At 41.4% G+C, this 23,767-nt stretch overlaps 1 protein-coding gene across 1 annotated transcript in view; it reads left to right on the top strand.

The window, feature by feature from the left end:
- LOC113129718 (scavenger receptor cysteine-rich type 1 protein M160-like) overlaps positions 1–23,552 on the top strand; it is a 31,903-nt gene extending 8,351 nt beyond the window's left edge. Inside the window, exons 5-12 of the mRNA XM_026305777.1 lie at positions 6,961–7,266; positions 7,355–7,639; positions 12,494–12,799; positions 12,888–13,172; positions 19,790–20,095; positions 20,184–20,465; positions 21,196–21,522; positions 22,802–23,552. Of these exons, the coding sequence (XP_026161562.1) occupies positions 6,961–7,266; positions 7,355–7,639; positions 12,494–12,799; positions 12,888–13,172; positions 19,790–20,095; positions 20,184–20,465; positions 21,196–21,522; positions 22,802–23,058 (2,354 nt within the window). The 3' untranslated portion in view covers positions 23,059–23,552. The remainder of the gene's footprint in view (positions 1–6,960; positions 7,267–7,354; positions 7,640–12,493; positions 12,800–12,887; positions 13,173–19,789; positions 20,096–20,183; positions 20,466–21,195; positions 21,523–22,801) is intronic.
- Positions 23,553–23,767: the final 215 nt, after the last annotated feature.

Genomic DNA, 23,767 nt, shown 5'->3' with positions numbered 1-23,767 from the left:
CGTCTGGGTCACACACACTTGGGGAGACGCACCAGACCACACCAACACATGAACATGAGAACAAGGAACAAGACAGGAACAAAGGGGACCAGATACGAACATAAGGGAACTAAACCAGAACACAAGACATAGTGAAAAGCTTGGAAAACAAATACAAGAACAAAGGCTACTTAACTAAATGAGGTGATCCATGAACATAAAGGCGCCATCATTTGAATATATAAATCATATAAATCAGAAGTTAACAGAAGAGGAGTTATTCATAAAAACTTAATAAAAATTAAGACCACTCCTCTTATTGAACAGAAAAACAGAACTGTCAAATGTGGATTATTAAATATCAGGTCTCTTTCATCTAAATCTCTGTTAGTAAATGATTTGATAACTGATCACCAAATTGACCTACTTTATCTTACTGAAACCTGGTTACAGCAGGATGAATATGTCAGTCTGAATGAATCAACCCCCCTCAGTCATAAAAATTATCATGTTCCTCGAAGCACAGGTCGAGGTGGAGGAGTAGCTGCAATCTTCCACTCAAACTTATTATTAAACTTTCATCCTCAGAACAGTTATAACTCATTTGAGAGCCTCACTCTTACTCTCTCGCATCCAACCTGGAAAACACAAAAACCAGTTCTACTTGTCATTGTGTACCGTCCACCTGTCCCTTACTCAGAGTTTTTAACTGAATTCCCTGACTTCCTGTCTGATTTAGTGCTTAGATCAGATAAAGTCATTATAGTGGGAGATATTAACATTCATGTAGATGTTGAAAATAACAGCCTCAGCATTGCATTTAATTCTATATTAGCTTCAATTGGTTTCATTCAAAATGTTAATAAACCCACCCATTGTTTCAATCACACCCTTGATCTTGTTCTGACCTATGGCATCGAAATTGAACATCTAATAGTTTTTCCCCCAAATCCTGTTTTGTCAGATCATTCTTTAATAACTTTTGAATTTAAGATGATGGATCATGCAGCTGGGTATCCCTGATTCGGCTACTGCCCCCGCGACCCGGCCCCGAATAAGCGGTAGAAAATGGATGGATGGATGGATGGATGGATCATGCAGCGTTTGGAAGAAAATTCCACTACAGCAGATGTTTATCCGACAACACTGTTAATAAATTTAAGAAAATGATTCCATCTATATTTACATCTATGCCAAGTATAAACATAGTGGAGGGCAGCTGCTTCAATCCCACTCCCTACCAAATTGATCATATTGTTGACAGTGCTGTGACCTCACTGCATGAAACGCTTGATTCTGTGGCCCCTCTGAAAAAGAAGTCAGTGAATCAGAGAAGACTAGCCCCATGGTATAATTTACATATTCGTACCTTAAAGCAGGCATCGCGAAGGCTGGAAAGGAAGTGGCGTTCCACAAACTTAGAGGAAATTTTTCTAGCCTGGAAAAACAGTCTACTAACATATAAAAAAAGCTCTCCGTAAAGCCAGAACTGCATACTATTCATCACTAATAGAGGAAAATAAGAACAATCCCAGGTTTCTTTTCAGCACTGTAGCCAGGCTGACAAAAAGTCACAGCTCTGTTGAGCCCAGTGTTCCCTTAGCTCTCAGCAGTGATGAATTTATGAGTTTCTTTACAAATAAAATCACAACTATTAGAGATAAAATTCAGCAGATGATTCCTATACCTGCAATAAATGAATCTTCTACTACAGTAGCTCTTGAATCATCTGTAGGACCTCAGTTATGTTTAGACTGCTTCTCTCTCATAGATCTCTCTGAATTTACATCAGTAGTTGCTTCATCGAAATCATCAACGTGTCTCTTAGACCCCATCCCGACTAGACTGCTTAAAGGCACCCTGCCATTAATGAACTCATCTTTATTAGACTTGGTAAATTTATCTCTAGTATCAGGCTACATACCACAGGCCTTTAAGACTGCAGTAATCAAACCTTTACTCAAAAAGCCTAGTCTTGATCCAGGAGTCTTGGCTAATTATAGACCAATATCCAACCTGCCATTTATTTCTAAAATCCTAGAAAAAGCTGTTGCTAAGCAGCTATCAGACCACTTACACAGGAATGAACTATTTGAAGATTTTCAATCAGGATTTAGAGCACATCATAGTACAGAAACAGCACTGTTAAAAGTTACCAACGATCTTCTCTTAGCCTCAGATAATGGACTTGTTTCTATACTTGTCCTCCTAGACCTTAGTGCTGCATTCGACACCACTGACGACAGCATCTTATTACAGAGACTGGAGCATGTGACTGGTATCAGAGGAACAGCGTAAAATGGTTCCAATCCTATTTATTGGACAGATTCCAGTTTGTTCATGTCCATGATGAACCTTCCACACAAACAAAAATTAGTTATGGAGTTCCACAAGGCTCCGTGCTAGGACCGATTCTGTTCACCCTGTACATGCTTCCTTTAGGATATGTCATTAGGAAGCACTCTATTAATTACCACTGCTATGCAGATGACACTCAGTTGTATCTATCTATTAAACCTGTTAACACAAACCAGTTAACCAGACTTCAAGCCTGTCTAACTGACATAAAGGCCTGGATGACCAGTAACTTTTTACTTTTAAACTCAGAGAAAACAGAAGTCATTATATTTGGGCCAAAAAATCTCAGAAATAAGTTTTCTAAAATTATAGCTACTCTAGATGGCATAACCCTGGCCTCCAGCACTACTGTAAAAAAAACTTGGAGGTATTTTTGACCAGGACATGTCCTTTAACTCACACATAAAACAAATCTCTAGAACTGCATTCTTTCACCTGCGCAACATTTACAAAATTAGGAGCTTCCTGTCTCAAAATGATGCAGAAAAACTAGTCCATGCATTTGTTACCTCAAGGCTAGATTACTGTAACTCATTACTATCTGGATGTCCCAATATCTCCATAAAAAGCCTCCAATTAATCCAGAATGCCGCAGCCAGAGTCCTGACAGGAACTAGCAAGAGAGATCATATTTCTCCTATATTGGCTTCTCTTCATTGGCTCCCTGTAAAATATAGAATAGAATTTAAAATCCTTCTTCTCACATACAAATCCCTTCATAATCAAGCTCCTTCATACCTAAAAGACCTCATAGTACCATATTATCCCAATAGACCACTTCGCTCTCAGAGTGCAGGTCTACTTGTGGTTCCCAGAGATTCCAGAAGTAGACTGGGAGGCAGAGCCTTTAGTTATCAAGCTCCTCTCCTGTGGAACCAGCTCCCAGCCTGAGTTCAGGAGGCAGACACTCTGTATTTTTAAGGCTAGACTTAAAACCTTCCTCTTTGACAAAGCATATAGTTAGGGCTGGCCTCAGGCAACCGTGAACCATCCCTTAGTTATGCTGGATGGAAGAAAACATCCCCCCCCCCCCCCCCACCCCCCTTTCCTTCCCCTCCCCTCTCTTCCTCTCCTCCCACCTCATGTATATTCCACCATTGAATGTCACTAACCTTGTGCTCTCTCTCTCCCCTAGTTTGTGCTCTCTCCCTCTCTCTCTGTTCTCTCTCTGTACCTTCTGCAGGTGTCCCTGGTCCTGGAGCTGTATATCGCTGATGTGCAGTTACTGGCCCCACCAACCTGCAGTGTTTATTTGTTGTTTATTGTTGCTGTTTTTTTCTCTCTGCTCTATTCACTCACCCCAACCGGTCGAGGCAGATGGCCGCCCAAACTGAGTCCGGTTCTGCTGGAGGTTTTTTCTTCCGTTAAAGGGAGTTTTTCCTCTCCACTGTCGCCAAGTGCTTGCTCATAAGGGAATTGTTGGGTTTTTAGTTTTAGTTTTTGTAAAGTGCCTTGAGATGATTTGTATTGTGATTTGGCGCTATACAAATAAAATTGAATTGAAATTGAATTGAATAAATCCACAAGGGAAAAAAGCAAGGCAAGCGTGGCAAACAAAAACTCTTTGGTCAGAGAAGATTTCAGCAGTTGTGAGCAGACAACCCAGCAACCCACTGTGGCTAAACAAAGGTATACAGTGGGTACGGAAAGTATTCAGACCCCTTTATATTTTTCACTCTTTGTGTCATTGCAGCCATTTGCCAAAATCAAAAAAGTTCATTTTATTTCTCATTAATGTACACTCAGCACCCCATCTTGACAGAAAAAAACAGAAATGTAGAAATTTTTGCAAATTTATTAAAAAAGAAAAACTGAAATATCACATGGTCATAAGTATTCAGACCCTTTGCAGTGACACTCATATTTAACTCACATGCTGTCCATTTCTTCTGATCCGCCTTGAGATGGTTCTGCTCCTTCATTGGAGTCCACCTGTGTTTAATTAAACTGATTGGACTTGATTAGGAAAGGCACACACCTGTCTATATAAGACCTTACAGCTCACAGTGCATGTCAGAGCAAATGAGAATCATGAGGTCGAAGGAACCGCCCAAGGAGCTCAGAGACAGAATTGTGGCAAGGCACAGATCTGGCCAAGGTTACAAAAGAATTTCTGCAGCACTCAAGGTTCCTAAGAGCACAGTGGCCTCCATAATCCTCAAATGGAAAAAGTTTGGGACGACCAGAACTCTTCCTAGACCTGGCCGTCCAGCCAAACTGAGCAATCGTGGGAGAAGAGCCTTGTTGAGAGAGGTAAAGAAGAACCCAAAGATCACTGTGGCTGAGCTCCAGAGATGCAGTAGGGAGATGGGAGAAAGTTCCACAAAGTCAAGTATCACTGCAGCCCTCCACCAGTCGGGGCTTTATGGCAGAGTGGCCCGACAGAAGCCTCTCCTCAGTGCAAGACACATGAAAGCCCGCATAGAGTTTGCCAAAAAACACATGAAGGACTCCCAGACTATGAGAAATAAGATTCTCTGGTCTGATGAGACCAAGATTGAACTTTTTGGCGTTAATTCTAAGCGGTATGTGTGGAGAAAACCAGGCACTGCTCATCACCTGCCCAATACAATCCCTACAGTGAAACATGGTGGTGGGAGCATCATGTTGTGGGGGTGTTTTTCAGCTGCAGGGACAGGACGACTGGTTGCAATTGAAGGAAAGATGAATGCGGCCAAGTACAGAGATATCCTGGGAGAAAACCTCTTCCAGAGTGCTCAGGACCTCAGACTGGGCCGAAGGTTCACCTTTCAGCAGGACAATGACCCTAAGCACACAGTTAAAATAACAAAGGAGTGGCTTCGGAACAACTCTGTGACCGTTCTTGACTGGCCCAGCCAGAGCCCTGACCTAAACCCTACTGAGCATCTCTGGAGAGACCTGGAAATGGCTGTCCACCAACGTTCACCATCCAACCTGGAGAGGAACAGAACTGGAGAGGATCTGCAAGGAAGAATGGCAGAGGATCCCCAAATCCAGGTGTGAAAAACTTGTTGCATCATTCCCAAGAAGACTCATGGCTGTACTAGCTCAAAAGGGTGCTTCTACTCAATACTGAGCACAGGGTCTGAATACTTATGACCATGTGATATTTCAGTTTTTCTTTTTTAATAAATTTGCAAAAATTTCTACATTTCTGTTTTTTTCTGTCAAGATGGGGTGCTGAGTGTACATTAATGAGAAATAAAATGAACTTTTTTGATTTTGGCAAATGGCTGCAATGACACAAAGAGTGAAAAATTTAAAGGGGTCTGAATACTTTCCGTACCCACTGTATAAAGTGAGGGACAAAACAAGGCACAGGTGAAAGCGATAACTAATTAGGTCAAAGTAAAGTGAACCAAAATGAAACAAAATCAGATCCTGTCATGATCCCATCAAACTAAAAGTCTAAAACAGGAAGTCAAAAAAGTGCAGATCATGACAGTCACGATTCTCCCTTGGGACTTCCTGCCTTGGGACTCTTATTTTCTAGAGAAATCCTTTTCTCCTCGCACTGGTCTTCTTTTTCTCCTCGCACTGGTCTTCACCAGCGTCTTCACCAGCTTTATGCTCTTAATTTGTGTTCATGAGTTTCACCTGTTTCAATTATGTTCCTAATCATTGTTTGTGTTCTCCCTATTTATACCTCCCTCTTTCCTTTGTTCCCTGTCGGAGCATTAGTTAATGCTAGCCAGAGGAGAAAGATCGTGTTTACCTGTTTTGCCTGCCTGTTCGTTTCGCCAAGTGGCGTTCTCAGTTGTTACCTGTCTGTCTGCCCGCCAAGTGGCGGTGAATATTTATTTGCCAGAGCCCTGGATTTTTCAGGGGAAATAAACAGTCTGCTGTCCTGCACTTAGGTCCTACCTCTCCTCTTTCACCAACACCACACCGAATCGTAACACAATCAATGTCAATCCTACACCTTTATTCAATTTTAAACAGGTTTCTTTGGTGGCAGTTATGTTGAAGGTGCTGTAGATATTCCCTGATATTGTTAAAGTTGGCATAGAGACTTCTGCTGTTAAAATGGACACTTGAAAATCTGCCATTGGACTTAATGCTTTTATTGTATTGTTCCACTGTGTAATAACAGTAGTTGTTGTCTGTATCTAAATATAGTTCACAATCCTGTATATTGTGAAGTTTATTGATATTTGTTTATTGATATCTGTCTTCAGTTTTCTTGATGACCAATACTTTGGTCTTCTCTGGTGTTTTGTTTAGCTTGATGAATACTTTGCAGTTAGTGGTCCAAGTGTTCTGTATTTTCACTTGTTTCTTGAAATATTGTGCTTTTCTAGCAATGTCAGCCTTTTTGTTTGTCTAGGTGGTTGTTCATGAATACATTTGTCCCCTTTAGCTTCCTTCCCTGAATGATGACCCTCAGAATAGCAGGCTTACCATAATGTCGTCATTATGTGACATTCTGGAGATGCAGCGTCTTCACCTCTTTGAGTAGATCCAACATTTCCTTCTGCTGTAGTCTGATAGCAGAAACTTGTTCGCTTAAAAAGTCAGGCAACTATGTCATCCACATCCTCATTTTGATTTTTCTTTGGAACCATTATACTGCTGTAAACTCAGGTGACTGGTAGCATGCTGTCTTTTATCCCTCTCTGTTTTATCTTCTCTTCTCTCTAGACTCTGTCAGGCTGGTGAATGGGACTAGTTTGTGTTCAGGCAGACTGAAGGTGAAGTCTAAACAGTGGTGGTCCTCAGTGTGTGAAGCTGACTTTGACCATCAAGATGCAGAGGTGGTCTGTAGGGAGCTTGGCTGTGGGGCTCCTTTAGTCCTCCAGGGGGGACTTTATGGAGAAGTGGAGGCTCCAATGTGGACCAGAGAGTTCCAGTGTGGAGGCCATGAGTCTGCTCTCCTGGACTGCAGAAGCTCAGACTCAGACAGAAACACCTGCTCACCTGGTAAAGCTGTTGGACTCACCTGCTCAGGTAGAAAAGGAGCTGCAGCTTTGATTTGGTTCATTTGTGTTCAAAGTCAGTTTATTCTTTTGTTGATGACTCTGCTGTTTCTGTTCAGAGCCTGTGAGGTTGGTGGGAGGAAACAGTCGCTGTGCAGGTACACTGGAGGTGAAACATAAGGGAGAATGGAGACCAGTGGATTGCTATGATTTGATCTTGAAGACAGCAGCTATTGTATGTAGACAGCTGGACTGTGGCTCTGCTGTTTCTGTAGGAGAGAAAGAGGAGTCCTCAAGCAGATCTGCGTGGTTGATCAACTCTGAGTGTGTTCAGTCTGTATTTGCTCCAAGGGACTGTGTAACATCAGATTCTACTTCCTGTTTCATCACTCTCACTTGCTCAGGTAAGGCCATCAGTGACATCAGCTATGACATCTTTTATACATCACCAATATACCCAGGTTGGCACAGAAATTAATGTACAGTGTATTCAGACCCACTTTACATTTTCCAGGTTGATTTTGTCGCAGCCTGACACTCCATTCAGAGTTTTCCTTAAGCCTTGGCCAAGTGACCAGCTCTTGGAAGAGTCCTGGTTGTGCCAAACTTCTTCCATTTGAGTATTACATTTGAGAGGCTTGGTTTTTGCTCTAATATGCATTGCAAGCTGTGTGGCATTCTAAAGAGAGGTGTGTGCCTTTCCAAATCAAAGTGTAGAAACATCTCAGTAAGAATCAAGAGAAATGGGAGGTTCTTAGCTAATTTTCACATGTTGTTGCATGTACGGGGTCTGAATACTTATGTACGTGATATTTCAATTTGGCAATGGCAGTTTCTCAGGGACAGCAGATGAATTGGGAAAGTGTAGAAAGAAAGATTAAATAGGAATAATGTTTGCTAGATGAAACCTAATATGTACTACCATCTCCACAAAATCTCAATAGATGAGGCCCCAAAGTGTCCTTTTACTAGGTAAATTCTTTTAACAAATAGACTCAGAGGACGAACTTCAGTAATATAGAAGTTTTACTTGCAAGGAGTAACAGTCACACAGCACCTTAGTACAGCCTGAGGGTCACTGGCTGCTTGCAGCCCAACACATCAGTTTTCATGGTAATACAAAAGGGAGGTGATCTCTTACAGAAAGACATCTGGGCCCTTATCAAATAGTCAAGGTTAGAGCAAAGTGTGCTCACTGAGAGCAACAATTGTATTTCCACAATACACAATAGGCCCTATTCAGAAGTGTTTCAGTTATACTAAAGTAAGGTGGATCAGGATCAGGAGGGTAACCATTTTAATTTCTCTAACACCTTTGCTTTCAGAGATCGCTACACAGCAACACATTCTTTCAGGATGTAAAACAAGGACTTGAGGGTGATAAAGCCAGGTGACATAACCAGGTGTTGAAATGTCTAACAGCAGCCCTTAAAAGTAAAGGAGTAGAAATGAACTGTATAAATGAGAAGAACAATCAAGGAGGAATTTTGTTGTTAGGGAGTGTGAAAAGGCAGGAAGGAAGCAACTTTGAACAGGCATAAGTTACAAAAGAGACTGGCAAAGGAGGGTAATTTAGGAAGTCAGCTCATAGTGCCTCAGGAGATAGTCAGTTAAAATCTCAGATCAGATGCTGTGGTCAGAAACACAGAGGATTGTGAATTTTGTGGAATTTAGTTTCCTGTGAAGATGATGTAGAAACAGCACAACACAACAGAACTAGCTAGGGAGGCAGAGTCGGATGGTTTGAAAGATAAGGTCTGCCCAGTGGAAGCTGGTTATAGAGGGTTTGTTAGAAAGTCAGTCTTTTCTCTGTTGAGTGAACTGGGTATTAATGGGTGGAGCCTAAAACAGGCAGTAAGAAATATGGTCGACAATGCACAAGCTCTAGCAAATGGCTCAGGAAGAGAAGGAATATGAGTCAGTGGTTTAAGGACAGGATGATTGTTGTCATATCTTGTTTCTAGGCTGTTGAGAGGGCTGTCTCCATCCAGCAGCAATCTTAGTGCTACCAATGTTTGGTGAATAATACAGGCCTGAGGCCTGTTAGACTAGTTTCTGCTTCCAGATTAGTTTGTTCTGCCGCTGAGTGTGCTGTCCAAGCTGACAGTATTTATTATTTCTTTGTGTGTTGCATGAGCCGGGTGTGTGGTGTTCTGGTTAGCCTGGTGCTAGCATGGTCCTACTTACATTGCATGAGGCATGTCTGAGGACCAGTACTACTTCAGTTAGTTAGCTAGTTTAGCTGCTACCAGCTCAGTTTGTCTGGTGCTAAGCAGGCTGTCCAACCCAGCAGTAATCTCTAAAGTAGGGTCACGGCCTACTGGGCTAGCTTCGGGGTGTGGGTTGAGGCAAAGAAGGGGTGGTTCTGGGATGCTGGAACACACTTGAGCCTTAGGTAGGTTAGTGACGAGAGGGCTGAAAACAACATAGATTATAATGTGCAACCAGGATAAGGATAGGAAAGAGTTGGAGCAATCTTTTTGCCTAATAACCCCCTTTCTGGCGCCACATGGATGAGGGCAATCTAGACAGGGAACTTCTATATGAAGGCTGATCCATTTCTTGACATATTCCATTCTGTATTTTGGGAACTCTAAGAAAAAAATGTTTTTTCTGCTTTTAAAGTCCTTACCAGATTGTCTGTAAAATATGTATCTGAAGGCAACATGTATCTCTTCCATCTCCAGACTCTAACTGGACGGATTCAGCAAACCCCACTTACAAATAGAACATCCAAAGGTTGAACTGTGTGCAAAAACAACCATAAAGGCCTCTGTGCTTATGTGGAGTACCTGTGCAGAAAGAAGAAGTCTGCAGATAATTATGTTGTGTTCTTTGAAAACATGTTTAAAATGGTCAACAGCTGTTCCGGTAAATGATATCTACACATGCCATAAACAATAATAAGTTTGGACATACTTCAATTTTTCCCGTTTTTTTTTTTTTTTTTTAATTTAAACAGTTCAACTCCAGTGAAGAACCTTAAATGGTTCGGGAGAAAAGGGCAATTAACAAAGGAAGACAGACTGTAGCATCCCCAGATGAATGATGGCCTAACTCTTGAACTGATGATTCACTGGTGTTGATTTTATGAAACTTTGTGTATGTGTAAACACTCTAGTAAACCTTAGTAAACACTTAACAAACGATGTGGGCTTCATAGACAATTGGGCCACTTTCTGGGGAAGAGACTTTCTGATAGCGACAGACAACATCTTTGAATGGTGCAACTCTCATCTCTAGAAATTTGGCCAAGTTTATTAGCCAATTAGAGAGACTCAGTCTAAAACGCTTCTCTGCATTTTCCTTAGAGCTGTCACCCCCCTCAAAACACATAGAGATTGTGTGTGCCCCTCAAACATATAAATCAAATAAATCAGATGTTAACAGAAGAGGAGTTATTCATAAAAACCTAATAAAAATTAAGACCACTCCTCTTATTGAACAGAAAAACAGAACAGTCAGATGTGGATTATTAAATATTAGGTCTCTTTCATCTAAATCTGTCAGTAAATGATTTGATAATTGATCACCAAATTGACTTACTGAAACCTGGCTACAGCAGGATGAATGTCAGTCTGAATGAATCAACCCCCCTCAGTCATAAAAATTATCATGTTCCTCGAAGCACAGGTCGAGGTGGAGGAGTAGCTGCAATCTTTCACTCAAACCAGTTCTACTTGTCATTGTGTACCGTCCACCTGTCCCTTACTCAGAGTTTTTAACTGAATTTCCAGACTTCCTGTCTGATTTAGTGGTTAGTTCAGATAAAGTCATTACAGTGGGAGATTTTAACATTCATGTAGATGTTGAAAATAACAGCCTCAGCACTGCATTTAATTCTATATTAGATTCAATTGGTTTCACTCAAAATGTTCATAAACCCACCCACTGTTTCAATCACACCCTTGATCTTGTTCTGACCTATGGCATCGAAATTGAACATTTAATAGTTTTTCCCCAAAATCCTGTTTTGTCAGATCATTCTTTAATAACTTTTGAATTTAAAATGATGGATCATGCAGTGTTTGGAAGAAAATTCCACTACAGCAGATGTTTATCTGACTACGCTGTTAATAAATTTAAGAAAATGATTCCATCTTTATTTATATCTATGCCAAGTATGAACACTGTGGAGGGCAGCTGCCTCAATCCTACTCCCTACCAAATTGATCATATTGTTGACAGTGCTGTAGCCTCATTGCGTGAAATGCTTGATACTGTGGCCCCTCTGAAAAAGAAGTTAGTGAATCAGAGGAGATTAGCCCCATGGTATAATTTACATATTCGTACATTAAAGCAGGCATCACGAAGGCTGGAAAGGAAGTGGTGTTCCACAAATTTAGAGGAAATTTTTCTAGCCTGGAAAAACAGTCTAATAACATATAAAAAAGCTCTCCGTAAAGCCAGAACTGCATACAATTCATCACTAACAGAGGAAAATAAGAACAATCCCAGAACAATAAGAACAAAACAGGTTCAGCACTGTAGCCAGACTGACAAAAAGTCACAGCTCTATTGAGCCCAGTGTTCCCTTAGCTCTCAGCAGTGATGAATTTATGAGTTTCTTTACAAATAAAATCACAACTATTAGAGATAAAATTCAGCAGATGCTTCCTATACCTGGAATAAAGGAATCTTCTACTACATTAGCTCAGAGAATACAGTTTCCTACACCATCAAAAGGCACCTGGAGGAAACTGACAAGAAGAGATCAGGCAGACCCAAAGCTATAACAACACAGCCTCCAAACTTAAACCTCATTGAGCTGACTTGGGATGAACAGTAAAAACAAAGCAATCTAAACATGCAACACATTTGTGGGAACTTCTCCAACAGTGTTGGGAAGAACTTTACAAATAATATTTGACATCCGTTGTAGAGAGAATGCCATGAGTGTGTCCAGCTGTTATACACTTGTGCTCACAAATATTAATAACCTTGCCTGACACAGTTTGAGACGCACTGGACATGTCTTGCAAAATATAACTGTATATGCAGAACCTGTGTCTGCCTTTTTAAAATAATGACAACTGCAGTTCCAAAAAACACTGTCTGACCACTTTCCTTATAAAGAAACATTTTCTACCCGATCTTTTATAGATTTTGAAAATGGGCATTATTTCAGGGGTATATAAATTCATGAGCACAACTGTGTCTACATTATGTAACTAATTTGTAAGTGAAAATTTTATTTTAAGTTGAAAAGAAATGACTGTTGTGTTTTATCCCTCTCTGTTTTATTATTCTCTCTCCAGACTTTGTCAGGTTGGTGAATGGGACTAGTCTCTGTTCAGGCAGACTGGAGGTGAAGTCTAAACAGTGGTGGTCCTCAGTGTGTGAAGCTGACTTTGACCAGCGAGATGCAGAGGTGGTCTGTAGGGAGCTTGGCTGTGGGGCTCCTTTAGTCCTCCAGGGGGCACTTTATGGAGAAGTGGAGGCTCCAATGTGGACCAGAGAGTTCCAGTGTGGAGGCCATGAGTCTGCTCTCCTGGACTGCAGAAGCTCAGACTCAGACAGAAATACCTGCTCACCTGGTAAAGCTGTTGGACTCACCTGCTCAGGTAGAAAAGGAGCTGCAGCTTTGATTTGGTTCATTTGTGTTCAAACTCAGTTTATTCTTTTGCTGATGACTCTGCTGTTTCTTTTCAGAGCCTGTGAGGTTGGTGGGAGGAAACAGTCGCTGTGCAGGGACACTGGAGGTGAAACATAAGGGAGACTGGAGACCAGTGGATGGCTATGGCTGGACCCTGAAGACAGCAGCTATTGCCTGTAGAGAGCTGAACTGTGGCTCTGCTGTTTCTGATGGACAGAAAATTGGGTTTTCCAAAATATCTACATGGTGGTTCAGGTCTGACTGTGTTCAGTCTGGATCTGCTGTGAGAGACTGTGTAACATCAGATTCTTCTTACTCCATTTGTAACCTCACTTGCTCAGGTAAGCCCAACAGTGACATCAGATATAAAATAAGATTAACTTTATTAACAACTGAATGGAAATCCATGTAGTCTTGTAGTAAAAATAGTAAGTACTAAGTAGAAAACATAGTCAATAACAGTCCAGTTCATGTTGGTTATTCATCCACCATTGGCTAAGGCCTGATGGCAGTGGGGATGAAGGATCTCCTGTATGGTTCAGTCCTGCAGCTCAATGAGGTGAGTTGTTCACTGTAGCTGCTTCTCTGGTCCATCATGATGTTATGAAGGGGATAGTCAGTGTTTTCCAGGATGGTCTCTACCTTTGTCTCTGTGGTGTCTCTCCACCACAGTCTCCAGTGAGTCCAGCCTCATTCCAGTCACTGAACCAGTTTTTTCTACCAGTTTGTCCAGTTGTCTTGTGTCCTTCTGCTTTATGCTGCCTCCACATCAGACTGCAGCATAAAACAGCAGAATGACTGCCACAGTTTGGTAAAACATGTGCAGCATCTTCCTGTAGGTGTCCAAGCATCTAAGCCATCTTTGCCCTTTTTTATACAGAACATGGAACAATAGCATTAGCTCTTGGTTAAATTTAAATGTAAAAAAGTATGGCAATAATATGAGTGAACTTTTTGGGAACATAATACTGTACGTGTGCTGCTAAATTCCATTTGACCAGGGATTTTTGCTGTAGAATAAAAAAGCACTTTGAATATATGGTCTACAGGAAGTCTAGACTTTTACATTCCCAGGAGGCTTTATTTTAGAAAGGAAGTGGGCACCAGCCTCAAACAAAGAAGTAGGAGGCTACCTGCAGCACATGGTGAGAAGCTGCGGACCACAAATTGGAGCTAAGTGGTGATGGCAAGATGAAGCTTCATGAAGTCATCAAACCTTGGTTTGCAAAAGGGTTCATTTCTTGAGGCTTCATGTGGACACAAATCCCCCTGCTGGTCAAAGACTAAGACAGGCAGATGTGTTTGTAGTCATTTCCTCCGGGTTCTAAGGGTGTTCTGGTGGGGTGTTTTGACATGCCATTTTTTCAGTTGGTTTTAAACATATTTATGGCTAAAATCCAATAACACTGTAATCACCACAATGGGCTACAATAATATGTAATCAGCATGTTCATACATGATCGTGTTTTTTGAGGAAACAGGGTTTATGCATGGGTAGTGAAAAACTAACATTTTTAAGTCACTGAAATAAGGCCAGGTTCGAATGATATATTGCTCTCATCTGTACGATCAAAACCTAAATTTAAGTTCTTTTGGCGTTATCAGAAGATGCCACAAAACGTGCCGGCATTTTCATTTAACTATGCATTTTTCTCTTGTGAGCACAAGATAATAACAGTAGTATAAGAATGGTTTGTTTTATAGATAACAGAATGGTTTGTTTTTTTTCTCAATATTAAATTTATTATACAAGTGGCCGTGGTCAAAAGAATGGTTTGTTTTTTCCCCTCAATATTAAATTAATTATAAAAGTGGACGTGGTCAAAATAATGTTGTTTTTTTTTTGTTTTTTTTTTAACTAGGTCAGGGAGGGGTGAAGGGTGTTCCCTATGGCCCCAATAGCAAAATGGTTTGTTTTTAGATAACAGAATGGTTTATTTTAAGATAAGAAGTGACGTGTGGGTCAAAAGGGGTGTTTCTGTGCAACTGATATTATAAACTGTTAAAATAATTTCACCTACTCCTTTTTTAGGAGTTGTTATATGTCATTGAATGAGGTTTACTGTGGGTGTTTCAAATGTGTGACTGCCAGCATTTAACTCGAGCTTTATAGGGTGTTAATAATTGTCAATGACAGTTAACAGTTGTGCACGGTTCAAATTTGTAGGTGACAACGTTTTCTTCATAGGTATCTCATCCGCCATTTTAGCTTAGATATAGTGTGGGATAACGTAGGTACACATTAGTGCTAAGCTAACCAAGGTTAGTGACTAGCATGCCATTAGTGTGAACGCTAGTGACCAGACCAGTTCGTTCGCTATGGACTGAGGCGTGGGAACAGAGAAAAAACCCCTGGCAGGTAGCAAGGCGTCTGGACTGAATGACAGCAAGTTATTAATGCAAACGGCTACTCATGGAGTGTATTTTTTCTATTTATTCAATACCATTATTATCAACTTGAATACTTGTAGTGTTAGTGTAAAAAACGAAATACATGTGCCACCAGCTAAGGAGAATACACAGGCTGAATTAGTAAATGAGCGTTGCATTGGGTAAAGCTAAGACCTTGTACAAATACAAAAGGGAGGTGGTTTCACACAGAAAGACATCTGGACCCTTATCAAATAGTTAAGGTTAGAGCAAACTGTGCTCACTGAGAGCAACAATTATATTTCCACAATACACAATAGGCCCTATTCAGAAGTGTTTCAGTTATACTAAAGTAAGGTGAATCAGGTCACAGGAGGGTAAACATTTTAATTTCTCTAACACCCCCACTTTTGAACAAGACCCCGAGATACTTAAACTCCTCCACTTGAGGCAATGACTCTTCATCTACCCAGAGGGGACAATATACCCTTTTCTGGCTGAGAACCATGGCCTAAGACTTGGAGGTGCTGATCCCAGCTGCTTCACACTCGGCTGCGAACCAACCCAGTGTAAGCAGGATGGAACTCATCCACCCCTGCTGCCTTGCCACTGTGCAGCTGTTTAACTACCTCAGTGACTTCAGTGATAGTGATGGATGACTCCTCTTCTGAGTCCTCTGCTTCCTCTACGAAGGGCATGGCGGTGGGATTGAGGACATCCTCAAAGCATTCATCCAACAATGTCCCCAGTCGAGGTCAACAGCGCACCATCCCCACTGTATACAGTGTGAGGTATATATTATAATCAAGCTCCTTCATACCTTAAAGACCTCATAGTACCATATTATTCCAATAGACCACTTCGCTCTCAGAGTGCAGGTCTACTTGTGGTTCCCAGAGTTTCCAAAAGCAGAATGGGAGGCAGAGCCTTTAGTTATCAAGCTCCTCTCCTATGGAACCAGCCCTCAGCCTGGGTTCAGGAGGCAGACACTCTCTATACTTTTAAGGCTAGACTTAAAACCTTCCTCTTGGACAAAGCCTATAGTTAGGGCTGGCTTCAGGCAACCCTGAACCATCCCTTAGTTATGCTGCTATAGGCCTAGACTGCCCGAGGACCATCGGTGCACTGAGCTCCCCTACCCTAACCCCCCCCTTCCCTTCCCCTCCCCTCTCTTCTCTCCTCCCACCTCATGTATATTCCACCATTGAAGGTTACTAACCTTGTGCTCTCTCTCTCCCCTAGTTTGTGCTCTCTCCCTCTCTCTCTGTTCTCTCTGTACCTTCTGCAGGTGTCCCTGGTCCTGGAGCTGTATATCGCTGATGTGCAGTTACTGGTCCCACCAACCTGCAGTGTCTATTTGTTGTTTATTGTTGCTGTTCTTTTCTCTCTGCTCTATCCACTCAAAAGGGAGTTTTTCCTCTCCACTGTCGCCAAGTGCTTGCTCATAAGGGAATTGTTGGGTTTTTAGTTTTAGTTTTTGTAAAGTGCCTTGAGATGATTTGTATTGTGATTTGGCGCTATACAAATAAAATTGAATTGAATTGAATTGAATTGAATTGAGCCACACACTGTTTCCCCCTTCTGAGGCACAGAGTCTCTTTGAGAACTGAAGGTCCTTCTCAATGGCCCCGACAACCTTATGACCTCATTGACCTCCGACCTAGAGTGTCCTGGTGCCTTGTGCACTTATGGAACACCCTTATGTTCGAATATGGTGTTCATTATTGATTAGCACAGAAGCTCCAATAACAAAACATCGCTCAAATCGGGGAGGCCGTTCCTCCCATTCATGCCTCTCCAGGTTTCACTGTCCCTGCCAAAGTGAGCGGTAAAGTCTCGCAGTAGAACCGTGGAGTCCCCAGTCAGAGCATTCTCCAGGCAATTTTATTTTTATTAGTTATTGTATGTTATATTTTATTTTTATTTTTTCTTTACTTTTCTTCTTTCATTGTTGGAACTTATATGATGTGGTATGGAGCACAGAAACAAACCAATTTCCTGCAAGGGATTAATAAAGAATTTCTGATTCTGATTCTTGAATTGATTTGTACATATGAGCCTGAGGTAACATGGTCCCTTCATGAACTTCCAAGCTATGCAAAAATGATGAGCCCTTACTTTCCAAATTACTAAAATTCAAACTTTTAAACGAGCTTCACCCAGACAGACCTTGTGTGTTCCACAGATATCAGATGAATTGTAACCACTGGTCCTGCCAGTTCAGATTTGACTTTGTAGGAAGAAACAGTGAGTGAGTTTGCAAAAAGCTCTGGTCAGCCCAAAACAGATGCTGAATCTCTTGCAACAAAGACCAAGAGAGCAAGTTTCTCTTTGTGCTATTTTTAAAAATATTTAGTGCCAGTGATTTTACTACAAAAGAGCCACATTCCCCATCTGCTTTATTTACTGATTGAATCCACTTGACTGAGGGCCTCAAAGAATCTAAGGAATAACTCAGGTGGGGAATTTCAGGGAATCATTGGATTCAGTGATGACATAATGAAGAAAATGATGTGCAGAACTGAAACATTGCTGGTGCTCAACAAAGAAAATTACTTTCAAGGTTTGCAGATTATCTCATAATGTCTACATCTGGCAGATCTATGCCTTTTGGGAGCTACTTGGATTTTCCTTCATTGTGGATTAAAGTTCTTGAAAGACAGCTAAGGGGACTTCATGGCTAAATTTCTTTATAATTCCTATGGAGTCATTAAAGCTGTGGTTTCCTTGCATCAGATCTCTTTAGTGAGATGGAAATATTACAGGCTGCATATATGCATTATGGACTCAGAGCAGAAGGGTTTGAACTGACTAGTATTGTAGCAACTGATAAAATGAAAGTTGAATGGGGATCTTCATTCATCTAATTGAAGTCTTACACTCGTGTGATAAGGATGTATTTGCCAATGTGAACAGTTTGTGTTTTGATCACGTTGCCAGTTACAAGCTGCTCCATGGAGCACCCTTTTCAAAAAGGTCAACAGAAGAAAATCCAGCAGCACAGCAGAGCATGCTGGCTGGAAAACTATACAACCTGTCATTGCTGGCATTTGAAAATAAGGTCTTTTTTCTTGCCATGCTAGTATTATTCACATCAATTGAAGTGAGCAGACAGCTTGACAGAGAATCCAATAATGAGCTGTCAAATCTAAACCATGGGCTTTGCTGAGCTGAAGGCTTGTAAGGCTTCCAACACAGATTTTTACTTCTGACTTTCATTAACCCTGTCCTCACTCTTTCTGCTCCTCACTAGGAGACTATGCTGCAACTGCACAGACCAAAACAAGATTGTTTCAGGTTGTGCCCAGGTAGCGAGCGGTTAGAGCACATACATCAGTGGTTTGAGGTCAACTACCAGTTTGTGTTGTGTGTCTCTCCTTCTCTACCTGTTGAACTCTCTACTGTGTTTCCTGGCTGACTCAGAATGACCTACTGTATAACAAACAAAGTAAACCCCCCAAAAAAGAATCAAAATGAAATGTATTCAGTCACTTAAGTGAATCTAAGTGAATATTGTGCTGCGTAATGCATTAAATGTTAACTGAAGGTCAACTGGTTGTTGCACTGCTCTCTGTCTGACAGTCAGAGAGCATTAAAACATCGGTGGTAGGCCGAGGCCAAGCATTCGCCGTAATATAAACACTTACAATACAAACACAGTTTGACTTTAGCATATTGAACTCAAAAACTGTACTTCTTTAGTTAGACAAGTGAATCGAAGATGACCAGGAGAGCGATCCGTTCAGGCAATATGTTTCCTTTTATTCTTTGCGAGGGGAGCAGGTCACACAGCACAGAAAGTACAGAGTGAGTGCTCTACTCTATTTCAGGCAGAGACCGTTTTTACATACATGAACTAACAGCACAGCATGACTGTTGTGTTCAACTGATAGTAACTAATATGTAGCCGTAGTCAGGGTCCAGGGTCCAGTCTGTGGTAAGTCAACATTTAACTATTAAGGAAGAACAGGACAATGCAGGAGCTTCTCACATTGATAATAAATGTCACACAAGAAAAGGATTATATGATTAACATTTTTTCTGACATTGTTAGTATTAGTATACTGTGTTTGTGTAAGGTTGTGACTTACATGAAGATCAGATCAGCATTTATGACCAATTAATGCAGATAACCTGGTCAATCCAAGGATCTCAGTGACATTCCACTGTGTCTCTGCACCTATACAGCATCCTGCACAAGAGCTCAGACACAGCACTTTGAAAGTTTGTGGAGCATTTTCTGAAAAGTTAGTTTTAGTTGCAAATCTTCTCAGAAAAAAACGCAAAACTATGAAAACTGTTTAACTTCATTTATTTGTGTGAAGACCAAAGCCTGTGCAGTTCCTGAGCAGCAGGAGCAGGACTGAGAAATCTGCAGATAATGTTGTGTTGTTGTTTGAAAACCTGTTGAAAATGTTTGTAAAAAAATGTATTTATGTTAATGTAACACTAAAATGTCTCCATGATGTTATAAATATGTTCTGTTGTACCTGATGAGCTTATGTTGGGAATTGTTCTGAATCAAATTTGAATCAGTGAATTGTTTTTCATTTTTTAAATTTTCTTGTATCTCTGTTTTATCTTCTAGACTCTGTCAGGCTAGTGAATGGGACTAGTCTGTGTTCAGGCAGACTGGAGGTGAAGTCTAACCAGCGGTGGTCCTCAATGTGTGAAGCTGACTTTGACCAGCGAGATGCAGAGGTGGTCTGTAGGGAGCTTGGCTGTGGGGCTCCTTTAGTCCTCCAGGGGGGACTTTATGGAGAAGTGAAGGCTCCAATGTGGACCAGAGAGTTCCAGTGTGGAGGCCATGAGTCTGCTCTCCTGGACTGCAGAAGCTCAGACTCAGACAGAAACACCTGCTCACCTGGTAAAGCTGTTGGACTTACCTGCTCAGGTATAAGAGGAGCTGCAGCTTTGATTTGGTTCATTTGTGTTCAAAGTCAGTTTATTCTTTTGTTGATGACTCTGCTGTTTCTGTTCAGAGCCTGTGAGGTTGGTGGGAGGAAACAGTCGCTGTGCAGGTACACTGGAGGTGAAACATAAGGGAGACTTGAGACCAGTGGATGGCTATGGCTGGACCCTGAAGACAGCAGCTGTTGCCTGTAGAGAGCTGAACTGTGGCTCTGCTGTTTCTGTAGAACTGCAAGAGTTTTCAGGAGGGCCTGTGTGGACCATCAACTCTAGGTGTGTGCAGTCTGGATCTGCTCTGAGAGAGTGTGTACAAACAATTTCCACTCACTACATCCTGAACCTCACCTGCTCAGGTAAGTCCATTAGTGGGACAACATTCCTGACAACATTCCTATGATATGTAATGCACATATCATAGGAATGTTGTCAGTGTGTTTCTTCCTGTGTCACACTTGACAGTACTTTCCATTGCATTGGACTGTAAAGTCTCAACAGTGTCTGGATGAGTGACTTTTTTTCACCTGACAGGACACACCTAGGGCTCATGCCACAGTACAACATTAGTGTCTTATCTAACTTTCTTTGGGCTTTAGTGAGGCTTTCTTGTATCACAAAACTGATCATCATGTTAACATATGCTGCATGGCTAATCTCCTCCAGAGTATAGGACCATATCAAAACACAATAATACTGTTCCCATTTATATTCTCAGTCCGTAATATGTGAAAACAATTGGTCATGTTTCAATAACTTCTTAATATATTATGGGCTAATAGCCTATTGTTCACCTGCCATAACATTATTTATTTTATTTTATTTTTTTAACTCTGGCTATAAACAAATTTCTGCTTTTGTCACTCTTTCATTTTATATTATATTCAGTACTTCTTTCATGGTCCTGGCAATGTCACTTCATGTCAATGTCACATGAACATGTTTGACTGACAATAACAGGCTTCATACCAGTTACCTGGGACAGCCAATGCTGGGCTAAGTGAAGCCAGATAACCCCAGGTCATAATAAGCTGAACCCGCTTTGTGATACAGGTCTCTAGAGAAATCTGCCTGTCTCTGTGTTTACAGACCTGGTTCAGCCAATCATCTTTGCATCCACCTATGTGGACACGGTCTCTAAGGCCCAGCAGCAAGGGCTTCAGATCCTCAGAGGCTCCTACTTCACCATCAGCTGCTCCATCCAGCCTCAGTACCCTGGAGGCTCCTTCCAGCTCAGTTTCACCTCCTCCAGCACAGCACACAACTACACCCAGCCAGCTGCCAATCACTCTGCCCACTTTCTGTTTCCTGCTGCAAAGCCCACCCACCAAGGAAACTACACCTGTGTTTATCAGGTCTACGTTTCTTCTCATAACATCTCCTCTGAGAGCCATCAACTGTCTGTGACTGTCTCAGGTAAGCTGAACCAAAGAAACTGTTCAACTGCAGGGACTTGGACTGGATTGGATGGCCCACTCAGCAGCAGAAAAACTAAGCTAGTAGTACTGGTCCTCAGACATGCCTCATGCAATATAAGTAGGACCATGCTAGCAGCAGGCTAACCAGAACTCCACAGACTCATGCAACACACAAAGAAATAATAATAAATACTGTCAGCTTGGACAACCCACTCAGCGGCAGAACAAACTAATCTGGAAGCAGAAACTAGTCTAACAGGCCTCAGGCCTGTATTATGCACCAAACATTGGTAGCACTAAGATTGCTGCTGGATGGAGACAGCCCTCTCAACAGCCTAGAAACAAGACATGACCAACAATCATCCTGTCCATAAACCACTGACTCATATTCCTTCTCTTCCTGAGCCATTTGCTAGAGCTTGTGCATTGTCGACCATATTTCTTACTGCCTGTTTTAGGCTCCACCCATTAATACCCAGTTCACTCAACAGAGAAAAGACTGACTTTCTAACAAACCCTCTATAACCAGCTTCCCCAGTTCAGACCTTATCCACATGTGTAAGAGCTACCTGAGCCTGCAAAACTGCCTGCTTTGGGTTCCACTTCCTCACTATTGAGAGTGTTTGTCCTGTGCTCTGGAAGGCTGCTTCTTTAGACCATGACAGTCAACTCCAGTCTAATCTCATCTGGTAAACTTGTTATGGAGAGCTTCAAAATCCCTTTACTATGCAGACACACACTGCAGCATGGAGCTCCCAGCCACTTTGTAATGTAAGCACTGAATGTTTTCTTTAACTTCTCAAATTTTGAAATTAAATGGGTACATCATAAACTCCTAGGTGCCATAACAACCATGATAAAAGACTGAAGTGTAGACACCGCAGTTTGAGTTTGCTTGGAAGGCCTGACAGCTCTGTTCTCTTAATGCCATCAATCACCTAATACCTCAGGCTCTGTACCTGCTCTTCATCACTGAGAGCTGTGCTGAACCACCTGCCAAAACTTCTGACTGGTTTTTCTAACACTGTCTCTTTGACTGCCTACGCTCTGCACTCTCTTGATGTCTGATCCTACCATGTGTTTCCAATTCATTGGTAGGGATCATGATTATTAGCCAATTATTAGCCGGTTTTCACTCAACTGACTTCAGTGACTTCCTAGAAAGTGCTGCTCAGTGGTTTTAAGGTTTCTTGTCACTGCCTCCTTAACATGTCTCCAAGCATCTTTTCCTTCCCTGATGTATTCTAAGGCCCTTACTGGATGTCATATTCTTCCAGCCACAGCGGCAGACTCATTAGATCCAATAGCTGTTATCATCAAAATGGTTGTCCTGCCGCTGACTCTGCTGTTAATCAACACTGCCCTTTATTTCTACTGTAAGGTACTGTATACATCTGTGTTGTTCACAACGATGCACTCAGCTGAAGAGAGGAGTGATGCACTGTCAGATTTGTGCTGTCATGTCTTTCCAGGCCAGCAGAGGGCAGAAGCTGTGGAGACGGCAAGGGGGATTACTATAACCTCATGCAGCTGAAGGAGAGCCACCTGAAGAGGAAGGGCCTCAAGAAGCAGAGATGGACCTCCAAAGAGCTCATCTCACATCCTGATGGATTTTCTGAGCTGCCACAATTGACAATCAGCTCAAGGATTTTTCAGTTTTATACTTTAAACAAGGCTGGAATTAAACTGTGTTTTACTTTCTGTCAATATAAAGTGGCACAAAACAACAAGATGCTAGTCCGTCTCAGCACTTTGTGAAGTGTGTTTAAAGCTGCATGTCTACAATTGGAACTCAAAGCTGAGATTCACAAAGCAAAGAAATTAAACTACACTTGAAAATATATATAGCAGGGTCCATACACCCAATACTATTCAAAACAAAAAACACGTCCACCCAGGTCAATCGGGAAATCTGGGATGTTTTTTATTTTGGATCAACCAATTAATGTTGTATATTAAATGAAAACAAAACTTAATGATCATATAACCCAAAAAATTGATATTAAAATATTTAGTATGCACATTAGATTTGATGACAAATTTGATCCTGAGATAATTTGTTTTACTGCCAGCTACTGTTGAATTTATAGATATCAGGCCCATCCAATGTCAGTGTCCTTTTTGTTGTGACTTTTCTTCCTCCTGTACTAGTAAATTTGGATTTTGTACATTACCTCTTGTAATACATGTTGTGCAGTCATGTTTTTAAGACGACTGCATAATCGATATGTTATCATTTTAAT

The sequence above is a fragment of the Mastacembelus armatus genome, unplaced genomic scaffold, assembly GCF_900324485.2.
Source record: "Mastacembelus armatus unplaced genomic scaffold, fMasArm1.2, whole genome shotgun sequence".
NCBI lineage: Eukaryota > Metazoa > Chordata > Actinopteri > Synbranchiformes > Mastacembelidae > Mastacembelus > Mastacembelus armatus.
Note: the sequence above shows the minus strand (reverse complement) of the source record. Positions and strands in the feature narration are given on the sequence as shown.